Source organism: Brassica napus, unplaced genomic scaffold, assembly GCF_020379485.1.
Source record: "Brassica napus cultivar Da-Ae unplaced genomic scaffold, Da-Ae ScsIHWf_314;HRSCAF=505, whole genome shotgun sequence".
In the NCBI taxonomy this organism is placed as follows: domain Eukaryota; kingdom Viridiplantae; phylum Streptophyta; class Magnoliopsida; order Brassicales; family Brassicaceae; genus Brassica; species Brassica napus.
In genome coordinates, this window is record NW_026016368.1 from 1 (window position 1) to 17,500 (window position 17,500).

At 29.9% G+C, this 17,500-nt stretch overlaps 3 protein-coding genes and 1 non-coding gene across 5 annotated transcripts; all 4 read left to right on the forward strand.

Annotated features, from left to right (window-relative positions):
- The first annotated feature begins 307 nt into the window (after nucleotides 1–307).
- On the forward strand, nucleotides 308–381 carry TRNAR-ACG. The gene has a single exon. It is a non-coding gene; the product is annotated as a tRNA-Arg (tRNA).
- Nucleotides 382–965: 584 nt separating this feature from the next.
- On the forward strand, nucleotides 966–4,650 carry LOC125603317 (protein TIC 214-like). Its single transcript, XM_048774413.1, has one exon. It carries the CDS (start codon nucleotides 966–968, stop codon nucleotides 2,370–2,372), a length of 1,407 nt encoding a protein of 468 aa, XP_048630370.1. The 3' UTR covers nucleotides 2,373–4,650.
- LOC125603318 (protein TIC 214-like) lies at nucleotides 4,048–13,668 on the forward strand. Its single transcript, XM_048774414.1, has one exon. The coding sequence runs from the start codon at nucleotides 4,048–4,050 to the stop codon at nucleotides 5,401–5,403; it is 1,356 nt and encodes a 451-aa protein (XP_048630371.1). The 3' UTR covers nucleotides 5,404–13,668.
- On the forward strand, nucleotides 7,326–13,668 carry LOC125603319 (NAD(P)H-quinone oxidoreductase subunit 1, chloroplastic). 2 transcript variants are annotated; one of them, XM_048774415.1, is made up of 2 exons: nucleotides 7,326–7,878; nucleotides 8,979–13,668. In XM_048774415.1, the coding sequence occupies exons 1-2, from the start codon at nucleotides 7,326–7,328 to the stop codon at nucleotides 9,506–9,508; spliced, it is 1,083 nt and encodes a 360-aa protein (XP_048630372.1). In that variant the 3' UTR covers nucleotides 9,509–13,668. The 2 variants fall into 2 exon arrangements, with proteins under 2 accessions (XP_048630372.1, XP_048630374.1); XM_048774417.1 differs by having other exon boundaries at nucleotides 7,326–13,668.
- Nucleotides 13,669–17,500: the final 3,832 nt, after the last annotated feature.

The window sequence follows — 17,500 nt, forward strand, 5'->3', positions numbered from 1 at the left end:
TAACTCTACTGCGGTGACGATACTGTAGGGGGGTCCTGCGGAAAAATAGCTCGACGCCAGGATGATGAAAGCTTAACACCTCTCATTCTTATTACTTTTCATATTGAAAAAAATGAAAAATGAAAAGGTTGTCTTATTCAAAACCCCAATTATGAAATCCCTTCTATCCCACTTCACACCCCGGAACGCACCGTTCTTATAGAGAGAAAGGCACTTTCACATCTTCTTAACCCGAAATGGCTGGGGAGAGGAAAGGTTCCTTTTTTTGTAGGGTACTCCTGGGAACAGATCCAGTGGAGACGGGGTGGGGCTTGTAGCTCAGAGGATTAGAGCACGTGGCTACGAACCACGGTGTCGGGGGTTCGAATCCCTCCTCGCCCACAACCGGCCCAAAAGGGAAGGACCTTTCCCTCCGGGGGGTAGGAAAATCATGCTCGGGATAGCGGACTCAAAGCTATGGAACTTGGTTGGGGATGGGTCTTTTGTCGAAATAGAGTGGAGTGGCCTTCTTTTTTATTTGAATTTAGATATATATATCTATTATATCTATCGCTTTTTTTTTACATATAGTATGATTACCGGCCGAATCAGCATATTTTTCGAAGCCCCGTAACTCTTCCTCAGCCAGGCTTGGGCAGAATAGCAGAGCAAGTACAAGTATTAGTAGCATAGAAAAAATGCGTTCCTCATCATTAAGTCATTAAATGAATATGTTTGCGCGCGGTAATTGTGAACTCTCGGGAGAATCGATGACTGCATCAAAGATGCACTTGTTAGTACACCTGCAAATTCTGAATTGGCTAGTTGTAAATAGCCCCAGGACTATGGAATAAAGGATTATCCCGGACCTACACCGAGGTATTGACGGTGATTCTCAAATATCACAGAACAGAATGTGATACGATGAGATAGAATGCAATAGAAATTTTTCGGAAGAAAGGGAGGATCTGGACAAAATCGATGAAATGGAAGAAATCGGAGTGAATGGAAAAGACAAAATTAATAAGGATGATGAATTCCACGTTCGAACATACTATAACTATAAAACAGTTTCTGAAAATCGAGATGGAAATAAAGAAAATTCTAATTTAGAATTTTTCAAAATAAAAAAAAAAGAGGATCGTTTTTTATGGTTTGAAAAACCTTTTGTAACTCTAGTTTTCGATTATAAAAGATGGAATAGACCAAATCGATATATAAAAAATGATAAAATTGAAAATACTGTAAGAAATGAAATGTCACAATATTTTTTTTATACATGCCAAAGTGATGGAAAAGAACGAATATCTTTTACATATCCCCCCAACCTTTCAACTTTTTTTGAAATGATACAAAAAAAGATCCCTTCATTTACAACAGAAAAAAAAACCTCGGATCAAGTTTATACTTGTTGGAGTTTGGTCAATGAAGAAAAAAAGGAAAATTTAAAAAACGAATTTTTAAATAGAATTGAAGCTTTAGATAAAAAAGGGTCTATTGAAAATATACTGGAAAAAACAACTCGATTTTGTCATAACGAAACTCAAAAAGAATATTTACCTAAAATTTATGATCCATTTTTACATGGGATTTCGCGCGGAAGAATCAAAAAATTATCTCCGTTCCAAATCATAACCAAAACCTATAAAAAAAAGAATATAAGAGGATCTTGGATAAACAAAATTCATGCTATACTTCTGAAGATTAATTCTCAAAAATTTGAGCAAACAATAGAAAAATTTAAAAGAAAGTCTTTATCAATAGAGAAAAAACTTTATTTTTTTTCCGAACCCCAAGAAGAAAAAATTCAGTCAGAAGAAGAAATAAAAATTTTCAAAATTTTATTTGATGTCGTTATAATTTATAATAATGATCAAACTCTTATAAAAAATTTTATTGATTTCCATGAAATCAATAAACAAGTTCCTCAATGGTCATACAAATTAACAAGTGAATTGGAAGAATTGGAAGCTGAAACTGAAGAAAATATACCAACCGAACCTGGAATTCGTTCAAGAAAAGCAAAACGTGTAGTGGTTTTTACTGATTTAAAAGAACCGCATAACGAGATTTATACTAATCTCAAAGATAATCAAAATTCTGATCAAACAGATGAAATGGCTTTGATCCGTTATTCACAACAATCTGATTTTCGTCGAGAGATAATTAAAGGATCCATGCGTTCCCAAAGGCGTAAAACTGTTATTTGGGAATTTTTGCAAGCAAAAGCACATTCGCCCCTTTTTTTTGATAGAATAGATAAATTTTTTTTTTTTTCGTTTGATATATGGGGGCTAAAAAAAAAATTCTTAGAAATTTCATGTGGAAAAAAAAAATTTTTTTTGATAAAAACGAAGAAGAACAATCAAAAAAAGAAGAACAAAGACGTATAGAAATTGCGGAAACTTGGGATAGCTTCTTATTTGCTCAAATAATAAGAGGTTTTATTTTAGTAACTCAATCTATTCTTAGAAAATATATTATATTACCTTTATTGATAATAATTAAAAATAGCATCCGTATCGTATTATTTCAACTTCCCGAGTGGGAAGAGGATTTAAAGGAGTGGAAACGTGAAATGCATGTTAAATGTACTTATAATGGGGTTCAACTATCCGAAACAGAATTTCCACGAAACTGGTTAACGGATGGTATTCAGATAAAAATCCTATTTCCGTTTTATCTTAAACCTTGGCATAAATATAAATTTCAATCATCTCAGAAGGCTCGACTAAAAAAAACAAAAGGAGAAAAAAATGATTTTCGTTTTTTAACAGTTTGGGGGCTGGAAACTGACCTACCTTTTGGTTCTACCAAACCAAAGCCTTCTTTTTTTAAACCTATTTTTAAAGAATTAAAAAAAAGAATCAAAAAATCCAAAACGAAGTCTTTTCCGGTTTTAAGGATTTTCAAAGAAAGAGCAACAATTTTCCTAAAAGTCGAAAAAGAAATTAAAAACTGGATTATAAAAAACTTGCTTTTTCTAAAAGAAAAAAAAAAAACCTTTCAAAACGAAATAGAATTCCATTAGTTGGCCCGAGAGAAATATATGAATTAAATGAAACTAAAAAAGATTCAATAATGAGTAATCAGATGATTCATGAACTATCTGTTCAAAAAAAATCGACGGAGTGGCCAAATTCTTCACTCAGCGAAAACAAAATAAAAAATGTGATTGATAAAATAAAGACAATCAGAAATCAAACGAAAAAAATTTCAAAAGAAAAAGAAAAACTAACTAATAGTTGTAACAAACTGTGTTATGATTCTAAAATAATTGAGTCATCAAAAAAAAGTTGGCAGACATTAAAAAAAAAAAAAACTCGATTAATTCGTAAATCTTTTTTTTTTTTCAATTTTGCGTTGAACAACTGTCTATTTCTATTTTTCTAGGTATTATTAATATTCCAAGAATTACTACACAACTTTTTGTTGATTCAACAAAAAAATTCTTGATGTATATATTTACAAGAATGAGGAAAATGGAGAAAAAAAAAAAAAAAAAAATACCATTTATTTTATTTCGACTATAAAAAATTTCATATCAAAAAAAAATTTTTTAGTTATGACTTATGCTCTTTATCACAAGCATATGTATTTTACAAATTATCACAAATTCAAGTTAGTAACTTTTCTAAATTAAAGTCTTTTTTTGAATATAACATATACATAACATCCTTTTTTGTTAAGAATCAAATAAAAGATTTTTTTAAAGAACAAGGAATCTTTCATTATGAATGGAAAGATAAAACCCTTTTAAATTCCGAAATAAATCAATGGAAAAACTGGTTACGAAGTCATTCTCAATATAATTTACCTCAGATTGCATGGGCTAGATTAGTAACCCAAAAATGGAAAAAAAAACTAAACCAAGACTCTCTAGTTCTAAATCCAAGTTTAAACAAAGTGGATTCATACGAAAAAAAAATTTTTGATAATTACAAAAAACAAAATTTTTGTGAGGCTAACTTATTTTTCAATCCAAAACATAAACAGAATTTCAAAAAGGATTCTATATATAATCTTTTTTGCTACAAATCTATTCATTCTACAGAAAAATTTTTTGATATGTCTACAGGCCTAGAAAATTTTTTAATCTCTTGTTTTCTAGAAAAATATAATATTCGCAGTATAGGGGAAATTTTGCATAGAAAATATTTGGATTGGAGAATTCTCAACTTTTGGTTTAGAAAAAAAGTAAATATTGAGCTTGATACTAGGAGTAAAAAAAAATATATTAAAACTAAAGTTAAGAATTATAAAAGAATTTATAAAATAACTAAGACGAGTCTTGCCAATCAAAAAATAAATTTTTTTGATTGGATGGGAATGAATGAAGAAATACTAAATCCTCGTATAACAAATTTTGACTTTTTTTTCTTTCCAGAATTTTTCTTATTTTCTAGTACATATAAAATGAAACCGTGGGTCATACCAATTAAATCACTTCTTTTCAATTTTAATGAAACAAAAAATGTGAATAAACAGATCACCCTAAAGAAAAAAGGTTTTATACCATCAAACGAAAAAAAATTCCTTCGGTTTTTTAATCTAAATAAAGAAGAAAACGAATCAGCAGGTCAAGAAGAGTTTGAATCAGATAAAGAAACAAAAATAAATACGGAATCAGCTCTATCAAAGCAAGAAAAAAATATTGAAGAAAATTATACAGAATCGAAGATAAAAAAACGTAAAAATAAAAAAAAACCAAAAAGCAATACCGAAGCGGAACTTGACTTATTTCTCAAAAGGTATTCGCGTTTTCAATTGCGATGGAATTGTTTTTTTAATCAAAAAATCCTCAATAATGTAAAAGCATACTGTCTCTTGGTTAGACTAAAAAATCCAACCGAGATAACGATATCTTGTATTGAAAGAGGAGAGATGAGCTTAGATATTCTAATGATTGAGAAGAATTTCACTTTTTCAAAATTAATGAAAAAAGGAATATTGATTGTTGAACCTGTTCGTTTGTCTGTAAAAAACGACGGCCAACTTATTATATATAGAACCATCGGGATTTCATTGGTTCATAAAAATAAACAAAAAATAAGTAAAAGATCAAAAAAAAAAAGCTATATTTATAAAAAAAAAAGTTTAAATTTCTTTGTCCCTGAAACTATTCTATCCCCTAAACGACGTAAAGAATTTCGAATTCTAATTTGTTTCAATTTAAAAAAAAAAAATGCAAGGGATAGAAATTCAAAATTTGATACAAATATTCAAAACTTGACCACAGTTTTGAATAAAAAGAAAGATCTTGATAAGGATAAAAAAAACCTAATTAAATTAAAATCCTTTCTTTGGCCCAATTTTCGATTAGAAGATTTAGCTTGTATGAATCGCTATTGGTTTAATACGACTAATGGAAATCATTTCAGTATGATAAGAATACACATGTATACGCGATTTCAAATGCATTAATGGTAGATCCTTTTTACTATATTTTGACTATATATATAGTATTAAGTTACGGTATATGAACAATATATAATATAAGTTACGGTATATGAAAACAATTGGATGCACAAATGTGAGGGATTTTTTTTAATTCAATCTTTATACATGAGATTCATTGAATTAATGACATAGATACCACTCAGAGCGAATTCATAAATAAATTTTTAAAATCCTCCTTTTTTAGATCGAAATTTAAACTTTTTTTTTATAAAATTAAGAATTAATAAGTTGATAATTAAATTCGGATCCTTGTACAAAAAAACTACCATTATTATTACTGATCAGTAAAATTCATATCTTTCAATTCATATTAAAAAGGGAAGGATTTCTTTTTATGATAAAAAATACATTCATTTCATTTCAAGAAAAAAAAGAAGAAAGCAAGGGATCTGTTGAATTTCAAGTAGTCAGTTTCACTAATAAGATACGAAGACTTACTTCACATTTGGAATTGCACAGAAAAGATTATTTATCTCAGAGAGGTCTACGAAAAATTCTGGGAAAACGTCAACGACTGCTGGCTTATTTGTCAAAAAAAAATAGAGTACGTTATAAAGAATTAATTAATCAGTTGAATATTCGGGAATTAAAAACTCGTTAAATTCCAAAATTGTGAATTAGTTAATTTTTTAGATCTTGAATTTTTGAATAAACTTCTTTTTCAGCAATCTAATTCATACCAGAACGAATCAAGGAAAAACTTATGAAGAGACCAGTTACAGGAAAAGATCTTATGATAGTCAATATGGGACCTCACCACCCATCCATGCACGGTGTTCTTCGCTTAATTGTTACTCTAGACGGTGAGGATGTTGTTGATTGTGAACCCATATTGGGTTATTTACACAGAGGAATGGAAAAAATTGCAGAAAACCGAGCAATTATACAATATTTACCTTATGTAACGCGGTGGGATTATTTAGCTACTATGTTTACAGAAGCAATAACAGTAAACGGACCCGAACAATTAGGAAATATTCAAGTTCCTAAAAGAGCCAGCTATATCAGAGTAATTATGCTAGAATTGAGTCGTATAGCTTCTCATCTGTTATGGCTTGGCCCTTTTATGGCAGATATTGGGGCACAGACTCCCTTTTTCTATATTTTCAGAGAACGAGAATTTGTATATGATCTATTCGAAGCTGCCACCGGTATGAGAATGATGCATAATTTTTTTCGTATTGGAGGAATAGCGGCGGATTTACCTTATGGTTGGATAGATAAATGCTTGGATTTTTGTGATTATTTTTTAACAGAGGTTGTTGAATATCAAAAACTTATTACACGAAATCCTATTTTTTTAGAACGAGTTGAAGGCGTTGGGATTATTGGTGGGGAAGAAGCAATAAATTGGGGTTTATCCGGACCAATGTTACGCGCATCCGGAATACCATGGGATCTTCGTAAAGTTGATCGTTATGAGTCTTACGATGAATTTGAATGGGAAATTCAGTGGCAAAAACAAGGAGATTCATTAGCTCGTTATTTAGTACGACTTAGCGAAATGACAGAATCCATCAAAATTATTCAACAGGCTCTGGAAGGACTTCCGGGGGGTCCCTATGAAAATTTAGAAAGCAGAGGCTTTGATAAAAAAAGGAATCCAGAGTGGAATGATTTTGAATATCGATTCATTAGTAAAAAACCTTCCCCTACTTTTGAATTATCGAAACAAGAACTTTACGTAAGAGTTGAAGCTCCAAAAGGGGAATTGGGAATTTTTCTCATAGGAGATCAAAGTGGTTTTCCTTGGAGATGGAAAATCCGACCGCCGGGTTTTATTAATTTGCAAATTCTTCCTGAACTAGTTAAAAGAATGAAATTGGCTGATATTATGACGATACTCGGTAGCATAGATATAATTATGGGAGAAGTTGATCGTTAAAATGATAATTTATGCAACAGAAGTACAAACAATAAATTCTTTTCTTAGATTGGAATCTTTAAAAGAGGTCTATGGACTCATATGGATATTTGTCCCTATATTTTCTCTTGTATTGGGAATCATAACTGGTGTACTAGTAATTGTGTGGTTAGAAAGAGAAATATCTGCAGGGATACAACAACGTATTGGACCTGAATACGCCGGCCCGTTAGGAATTCTTCAAGCTTTAGCCGACGGGACAAAACTACTTTTCAAAGAAGATCTTCGTCCATCTAGAGGAAATACTCCTTTATTTAGTATTGGACCATCTATAGCAGTTATCTCTATTTTACTAAGTTATTCAGTAATTCCTTTTAGCAATCACCTTGTTTTAGCGGATCTCAATATCGGTATTTTTTTATGGATTGCCATCTCAAGTGTTGCTCCGATCGGACTTCTTATGTCAGGATATGGATCAAATAATAAATATTCTTTTTTAGGTGGTCTGCGAGCTGCTGCTCAAGCGATTAGTTATGAAATACCATTAACTCTATGTGTTTTATCAATATCTCTACGTGCGATTCGTTGAAACAGAAAGGTTTATTCCGTTTCTTCTAGATAAAAAAAAAATGAAAAAAAAACGGAATATATATATTTATCTTTCGGGTTTATCTTAATAAAAGGAATTTGAATTTGATAGTTATATATGAGTGAAAAAAAACTGCTCAGAAATTAGCAGTAAAAAGAAAAATTAAGTCTCATTTCCTATGTACAAAGGTTAAATGGAAATAAACGTAAGCGTAAGAATCGCTTTACCCCAAGGTTGGTTGATTAGTCAGCCGGGCTTGAAGCGGGTTAAAAAAAATATTAACCGTATGACGTTTTCACTATCAGTTATATAAATTACTATACATATACATATATTACAAAGTGATCGGCAATTAGGTAAAAACGCGTGGATGGTTAGAAACACCAAAATACACAAAGAATTTGTAATAGAGATTAACCAAATTGAAAAGGATATTTATGCATAACATAAGATAACAAAAAAAGAAGGTTAATTGGGGCTTGAAATTTGTAGAAATTATCAGGCAGTACTCCCCAAGATTCCGATTCAGAGTATGCTCCCATCCACCGATAAATGTAATGACTATCAGAAACGAAATAATCCTTTATTTTTTTTTAAGTCCACCTACTTTTTTTCTAAAAAAGAAAGAAAGAAGAATAGGAACGAAACAAGTATATTTTTTTTTATAGATTTCGAAAATAAAATAGAATTTCTATCATGAATAAGAAACTAATAGGATGTTTAATTCTTTTTCGTAATTGAAAAACACGACGGGCTGAAAAACCTAGGTTTAGTTTTACAAGGGGTGCTTTATTAAAGGATTAAGTTATTACTCAACAAATAGAAATTAAAATTTGTAAAGGATGAGATGAATTCCGAAGCGCGTTTTTTAGTTTTAGAATTTGAGCAGACAGAATTCCATTGGTATAATTCGGGACCCCAGATATATTTCTATTTAATCCATTTTAGAACACATCATATCCATCTAAATAATACTAATCTGGTCCTTATATTTATTTACGGCCCCCGAGGAGCCGTATGAGGCGAAAACCTCATGTACGGTTTTGTAATAGCGGTGAGAATAGTAATGTTATCACCGACTAGGATTATCTAACAGTTTAAGTACAGTTGATATAGTTGAGGCACAATCAAAATATGGTTTTTGGGGATGGAATTTGTGGCGTCAACCTATAGGTTTTATCATTTTTCTAATTTCTTCCCTAGCAGAATGCGAGAGGTTACCTTTTGATTTACCAGAAGCGGAAGAAGAATTAATAGCAGGTTATCAAACTGAATATTCCGGTATCAAATTTGGTTTATTTTATGTTGCTTCTTATCTAAATCTATTAATTTCCTCATTATTTGTAACAGTTCTATACTTAGGCGGTTGGAATATTTCTATTCCGTATATATCTATGCTGGAGCTATTTGAAAAGGATCAAATTTTTGGAACAACAATTGGTATCTTTATTACATTAGCTAAAACTTATTTGTTCTTGTTCATTTCTATCGCAACCAGATGGACTTTACCTAGGCTAAGAATGGATCAACTATTAAATCTTGGATGGAAATTTCTTTTACCGATTTCCCTTGGTAATCTATTATTAACAACTTCTTTCCAACTCTTTTCACTCTAAATTGAAAATCAATCCAAGATATTCATTACTTGTTTTAAACAAGAGAAAGAAACAAAGATCAAATTATTCATAGATAATTACAATATGCTTCCTATGATAACCGGGTTCATGAATTATGGTCAACAAACCCTACGAGCTGCAAGGTATATTGGTCAGGGTTTCATGATTACCTTATCCCACACAAATCGTTTACCTGTAACTATTCAATATCCCTATGAAAAATTAATAACATCAGAACGTTTCCGCGGTCGAATCCATTTCGAATTTGATAAATGCATTGCTTGTGAAGTATGTGTTCGAGTATGTCCTATAGATCTGCCGGTTGTTGATTGGAAATTGGAAACTAATATTCGAAAAAAACGATTGCTTAATTACAGTATTGATTTTGGAATTTGTATATTTTGTGGTAATTGTGTTGAGTATTGTCCAACAAATTGTTTGTCAATGACTGAAGAATATGAGTTTTCAACTTATGATCGTCACGAGTTGAATTATAATCAAATCGCTTTGGGGCGTTTACCAATGTCAGTAATTGACGATTATACTATTCGAACAATTTTGAATTCACCTCAAACAAAAAATGGGTAAACCCATTAATTTTATTAAAAAAAGAATGCAAAACTGTTGAATTATATTATATAAAGAATTTAATTAAAAACTTGTATTTATAGAATAATATTAAGTATTAAGGCTCATCCTTTTAATATAATATTTTCGTAATTATTATCTTGCTTGAAATAGATAGGTTGAAAATATTAGAATAAAAAAGCGAAACTGTCTAATAATTGTATCTACATCAATTAATATTCATTAGATTCTAATTTCACTCTATTAGAAACATATTAAAAAAAAATTCCCCGGTTAAATTAATAAGGTCATGAAAAGGATTTCTATTTTTTCTTTTTTTAATAATATAATGGATTTGCCTGGAAAAATACATGATTTTCTTTTAGTTTTTCTGGGATCTGGTCTTCTAGTAGGAGGTCTGGGAGTGGTATTACTTCCTAACCCAATATTTTCAGCCTTTTCCTTAGGATTTGTTCTTGTTTGTATATCTTTATTGTATATTCTAGCAAATTCCCATTTTGTAGCTGCTGCACAACTCCTTATTTACGTGGGAGCCATAAATGTTTTAATCATATTTGCTGTGATGTTCATGAATGATTCCGAATATTCCATAGATTTCAATCTGTGGACTGTTGGGAATGGGATTACTTCAGTGGTTTGTACAACTATTCTTTTTTCATTAATTTCTACTATTCTCGATACGTCATGGTACGGGGTTATTTGGACTACAAGATTAAACCAGATTTTAGAACAAGATTTAATAAGTAATAGTCAACAAATAGGAATTCATTTATCAACAGATTTTTTTCTTCCATTTGAACTCATTTCAATAATTCTTTTAGTTGCTTTGATAGGTGCAATTTCTGTGGCTCGTCAATAAAAAAGGTTCCAATTAGTAAAGACCAAAGAAAACTTTGTGTTTGTGTATGTTATGATATTTTTTTCCGTTCATTCAATTTGATTGAATACTATTTCATTTTTTAAATATAAATTTTTATATTTTATATATATTTGAAATTTTTTCCCTAATATAGTTTTTATTCGTACTTTGTTGTTATATTCTAGTTGATTGAATCCGGTGAATTGTTTTTATTATTCATATTGATAATGAATCAAAATTGATAAGGAGTTGCTCAATGATACTCGAACATGTACTTGTTTTGAGTGCCTATTTATTTTTGATTGGTCTTTATGGATTGATCACGAGTCGAAATATGGTTAGGGCTCTTATGTGCCTTGAACTTATACTCAATGCAGTTAATATGAATCTCGTAACATTTGCTGATTTTTTTGATAATTCCCAACTAAAAGGGGATATTTTCTGCATTTTTGTTATAGCAATTGCAGCCGCTGAAGCAGCTATTGGATTAGCTATAGTCTCGTCAATTTATCGTAACAGAAAATCAACTCGCATCAACCAATCGACCTTATTAAATAAGTAGCATAAATCAAAAAATTATAGGTTTAAATTTGCATATATGATAGGTTATGACTTACTAGATTAAATTTGTGAAAATTTAAGAAATCAAAGTATTTTAGCCCCATTTTTTACCAATTGAGCCAGAATTCATTAAAAAATTCTATTAAAAGAAATCATTGCTTCATCTAGTATTTTAATTTAATATATCATTTAGTTATAAGTTTACTAGATTGAAAATTTATGACATTAAAAAAACTATAGATCCTATGTCACATTCAGTAAAAATTTATGATACCTGTATAGGATGTACTCAGTGTGTCCGAGCATGTCCTACAGACGTATTAGAAATGATACCTTGGGATGGATGTAAAGCTAAGCAAATAGCTTCTGCCCCAAGAACCGAGGATTGTGTTGGTTGTAAGAGATGTGAATCTGCCTGTCCAACGGATTTTTTGAGCGTTCGAGTTTATTTATGGCATGAAACAACTCGAAGCATGGGTCTAGCTTATTAATACGTTACCGAAAACCTGATTTGAATAAATTTGGAATACATTTTATTTTTTTTATTGACAAGTACTCGTACTCAAAAAAGTTCAATTATATTTTTTATTTATATATTTTTTTGAGTACGCGTTCTTTGGACCTGGTGTATCTTGTCTTTACCACGAATGATTTTCCTTGGTTAACAATAATTGTTGTTTTTCCAATATCTGCCGGTTCATTAATGTTATTTCTCCCGCATAGGGGAAATAAAGTTAATAAGTGGTATACTATATGCATTTGTATCTTAGAACTTCTTCTAACGACTTACGCTTTTTGTTATAATTTTAAACTGGACGATCCATTAATTCAACTGTCCGAAGATTATAAATGGATCAATCTTTTTGATTTTTATTGGAGACTGGGAATAGATGGACTTTCTATAGGAACGATTTTACTGACCGGATTTATTACTACTTTAGCTACTTTAGCGGCTTTTCCAGTTACTCGGGATTCCCGATTATTCTATTTCCTGATGTTAGCAATGTACAGCGGCCAAATAGGATCGTTTTCTTCTCGGGATATTTTACTTTTTTTCATCATGTGGGAATTAGAATTAATTCCCGTTTATCTCCTTTTATCCATGTGGGGTGGAAAGAAACGTTTGTATTCAGCTACAAAATTTATTTTATACACTGCAGGAAGTTCTATTTTTTTATTAATAGGAGTTTTAGGTATAAGTTTATATGGTTCGAACGAACCAACATTAAATTTAGAACTATTAGGGAATCAAGCCTATCCGGTCACACTCGAAATACTCTTTTATATTGGATTTCTTATTGCTTTTGCCGTCAAATCACCGATTATACCTTTACATACTTGGTTACCTGACACCCACGGCGAGGCACATTACAGTACCTGTATGCTTCTCGCTGGAATCTTATTAAAAATGGGAGCATATGGATTGGTTCGAATCAATATGGAATTATTACCTCACGCTCATTCTATGTTTTCTCCTTGGTTGATGGTAGTCGGTACAATCCAAATAATTTATGCAGCTTCAACATCTCCCGGTCAACGTAATTTAAAAAAGAGAATAGCCTATTCTTCTGTATCTCATATGGGTTTTATAATTATAGGTATTGGTTCTATAACGGATCCTGGGCTTAATGGAGCTATTTTACAAATAATCTCTCATGGATTTATTGGCGCTGCACTTTTTTTCTTGGCAGGAACTAGTTATGATAGAATCCGGCTTGTTTATCTTGATGAAATGGGTGGAATGGCTATCTCCATTCCAAAGATATTTACAATGTTCACTATCTTATCGATGGCTTCCCTTGCATTACCGGGCATGAGTGGTTTTGTTGCCGAATTAATCGTTTTTTTTGGAATAATTACCAGCCAAAAATATTTCTTAATTTCAAAAATTTTAATTATTTTTGTAATGGCAATTGGAATGATATTAACTCCTATATATTTATTATCTATGTCACGTCAAATGTTCTATGGATACAAGTTAATTAATGCCAAAAACTTTTCTTTTTTTGATTCTGGACCCCGAGAGTTATTTCTTTCAATCTCTATTCTTCTACCCATAATTGGTATTGGGATTTATCCTGATTTTGTGCTCTCATTAGCAAGTGACAAGGTCGAATCCATTTTATCTAATTATTTTTATGGATAGTTTTCAGGAAATAAAAAAAAACATTAAATTGAATTATAATAAGAAGTCTTTGCTTTTTGTATTGTGAGAACCTTTTGAATCATTGTACTACTTGATTCAAAAGGTTCTTGATGATTTACTACTAAAACTAAATTAGATTTCTTAACTTAGATGAAGTTATATATAGATGCTATTTTTTTTATTTGGATTCTTTTCTTTTTTTGTTAATGTTTTAGTTAATTCGATGTAAATGAACCATAACTATGTAAACCTATTCCTAAAAGATTGACGCCAAAATAGCATATCCAAATTAAAAGAAAACCTAGCGAAGCCACAATTGCAGAATTTATACCTCGAGCATTCCTATTTGTTTTAATATGTAAATAAATTGCGAAGATGGTCCAAGTAATAAATGCCCAGGTTTCTTTCGGATCCCAATTCCAATATGAACCCCATGTTTCATTAGCCCATACAGCTCCTGAAAGAATGCCGACGGTTAAAAAGATAAATCCGAGACTAATAATACGAAAACTCCAATAATCTAATTGTTCAATCAATTGATACCTATAATAATTTCTAGAAAAACTAAAATTAATATTTTGTTGTAGTAAAATAGAATTTCTTTCATTTATGTAGTAAAGTACATCAAAAGAAAATAATTCATTTAATAACATTTTATTTTTCATATTCTTTTTCCAAAAAGTAGATCCGACCTTGCGAAATGTAATGACTAGAAGAGCTATTGATAATAATGATCCGCATAACAGAGCGCCATAGCCTAATATCATCATACTTACGTGCATCATTAACCACTGGGACTGGAGAGCTGGTACTAATATTGCAGACTGAGGCATGTTGTTTAAAAGACCTGAAGTAGCAAAACCCTGAATAAAAATAGCACTTGGCGCAGTTATTGCGTTTAAGTGATTTTTTTTTTTTTATTAAAATAGGAAACTATATGAATAATTGCAAAAGCCCATGAAAGAAAAATTAATGATTCATATAAATTGCTTAATGGAAAATGTCCTGAATAAATCCAACGCGTAAATAATAATCCTGTTATACCAAAAAACGTAATTACGATTCCTTTATCTGATGAATCAAAAAATCCTATGATTTCATCTAAATTAACTAATAAAGTTAAAAAATAAATTAGTAGTACAATTGAAACGACCGAAAAAGATATATGAGTTAATATATGCTCTAAAATTGAAAAAATCATAAAAAATTTGTTAAAAATTAATAAATTAATACTAGGTTTTACCCGATTTTAGAAAACAAGTCGGGTATTAATTTGATTATAAAACTTATAATATCTCTTTTATAAGATCTTATGCCGCTACTCGGACTCGAACCGAGATGCTCTAGCACTGCTTCCTAAGAGCAGCGTGTCTACCAATTTCACCATAGCGGCAACTTGTTCAAAATAATACTAACAAGTTTTTACTCAATCGTCGAGATTCAAATTTTAAATAAAGAAGCTAATTTAATGGAATTTAAAATTGATTTTATTACTAAAAAAATGCTTTTTCTAAAAATTAAAACTTCTCCAAAATCCTTAGAAATTTTAACTAAAATTTGCCTAAGTTGCTCAAGAAAAATGAAAAACAACAATTGTCAAAATATCTATTTTCATGCATCTTTTTATATTGTACAAACATAATATTTTTTGATCGCTTAAAAAAAATATCATATATTATTACTTATTAGTATCTAATATTCACTTAATCGTGGATAGATACTTTTATAACTTTGATTCCAAGTAAAGAATATAAGAATTAAGAGAAATAATAATTCCTAAAGGTATAAAGTGAAAAATTTTTGACTTAAATTAATTTAAAGAACCTGTTGATTTCGCTAAAAGATCTTGTATTTCCTAGTTAAGAGGAAATACAAGATCTTTATTTATTTTTTTATTGATGGGGAAAGTAATAACCCCCCCTTTTTTTTACAAAATCAATAGGAATCTTTCGTATATTTCGTATATATATATATTATCTTTTTTTTTTTTTTTTTGGTTCCTATAGATTTTTTTAATTTATATGTATTCTAAAAAATTGGTTTTTACGTTAGGCTAATTCTAATGATTCTAGTGTTTTTTATTTATTTTGTTGTACAAAAAAACTTTTTGAATTACCTGTAGAAAGCGATTTCCCTAAGGAAAAAGCTTTCAACGATGTCCAATATCCCTTCCTTTTCCAAATTTTTTTACGAATACGCTTTTTCGAGATAGAAGTACGTTTTTTTGGAACTGCCATTCAAAAATGAAAAAAGTTTTTCAGTGGTATAATTGGATGTCAAAGACATTTATTATTCTATTCTTTCGTACTCCATATTGAGTAATTTTTTTCTTTCAAATTTTATTATATATTATTTTTCAAACAAAACAGACATTCAAAAGTTTAAAACCCAACTATTTTTTCCCTTTTTCTTGAAAAATTTTTTGTATTTAACGTTTTAAATCCGTATAAGAGTGCTCATTTAATTAATCTATACTGATAGATTTAGATTATATTAGAAAAAATTTTATTAAATTTCTTCACTTCATATGTAAAAAAAAATATCGATTATAATAATATTTCTTGAAAAAAAAAAGCTCACTTAGTGTACTGGAAGACAATCACTAAATTCCATAATTCAATAATAATTCTAAATAATCAAACCCAAATAACTTTTTTTTATACTTAATATTAAGTATTTTTTTGTCGTGTAAATCTTTGTTCTATTCTTAATATATGTATATAAATTATTGTAATACGGAATTATAATTCACTTTTTCTGTATCTGCATAAAATCAAAATTTTTTTTAGTAGTAAAAAAAAAAAAAGACAAATCGTTTTTTTTACAGTAACTTAGTAATATTAGTTAATAACTTCTAATTTTTTGATTTGAATATATTTCTTTTCAAAGGTTTATGAAGGATTATACTAATTCGAAAAAATTTCTATTTAAGTTTGAAAAAATGCGCTTTTTTATTATCCCCTTTGAAAAAAATATATATATATACAAACCAGTGAATAAGAAATAATAAATTTAAGAATAAAATAAAAAGGGTTTTTTATTTTATGGAACATACATATCAATATTCATGGATCATCCCTTTCATTCCACTTCCAGTACCTATTTTACTCGGAGCTGGACTTCTACTTTTTCCGACAGCAACAAAAAACCTTCGACGTATGTGGACGTTTCTGAGTATTTTTTTGTTAAGTATAGTTATGATCTTTTCGCTCTATCTATCTATTCAACAAATTTTTCTAAGTTGCATTCATCAAAATGTATGGTCTTGGACCATAAATAATGAATTTTCTTTTGAGTTCGGTTACTTTATTGATCCACTTACTTCTATTATGTCAATATTAATTACAACTGTTGGAATTTTGGTTCTGATTTATAGTGATAATTATATGTCTCATGATCAAGGATATCTGAGGTTTTTTGCTTATATGGGTTTTTTTAATACTTCAATGTTAGGATTAGTTACTAGTTCTAATTTGATCCAAGTTTATTTTTTTTGGGAATTAGTTGGAATGTGTTCGTATTTATTAATAGGTTTTTGGTTCACACGACCTATTGCAGCGAATGCCTGTCAAAAAGCTTTTGTAACCAATCGTGTAGGGGATTTTGGTTTATTATTAGGAATTTTAGGTCTTTATTGGATAACTGGCAGTTTCGAATTTCAAGATTTGTTCGAAATATTCAATAATTTAATATTAAATAATAGAATAAATCTCTTATTCCTTACTTTGTGTGCATTTCTATTATTTGTGGGTCCTATTGCTAAATCTGCACAATTTCCTCTTCATGTATGGTTGCCGGATGCCATGGAGGGCCCTACTCCTATTTCGGCTCTTATACA

Bases quoted from the DNA above. Each gene is read 5' to 3' on its own strand.
- LOC125603317 (XM_048774413.1), top strand. From the start codon at position 966: ATGGAAGAAATCGGAGTGAATGGAAAAGACAAAATTAATAAGGATGAT.
- LOC125603318 (XM_048774414.1), top strand. From the start codon at position 4,048: ATGTCTACAGGCCTAGAAAATTTTTTAATCTCTTGTTTTCTAGAAAAA.
- LOC125603319 (XM_048774415.1), top strand. From the start codon at position 7,326: ATGATAATTTATGCAACAGAAGTACAAACAATAAATTCTTTTCTTAGA. The intron at 7,879-8,978 runs GTGCGATTCGTT...ACCGACTAGGAT, and splicing joins TGTTTTATCAATATCTCTAC to TATCTAACAGTTTAAGTACA.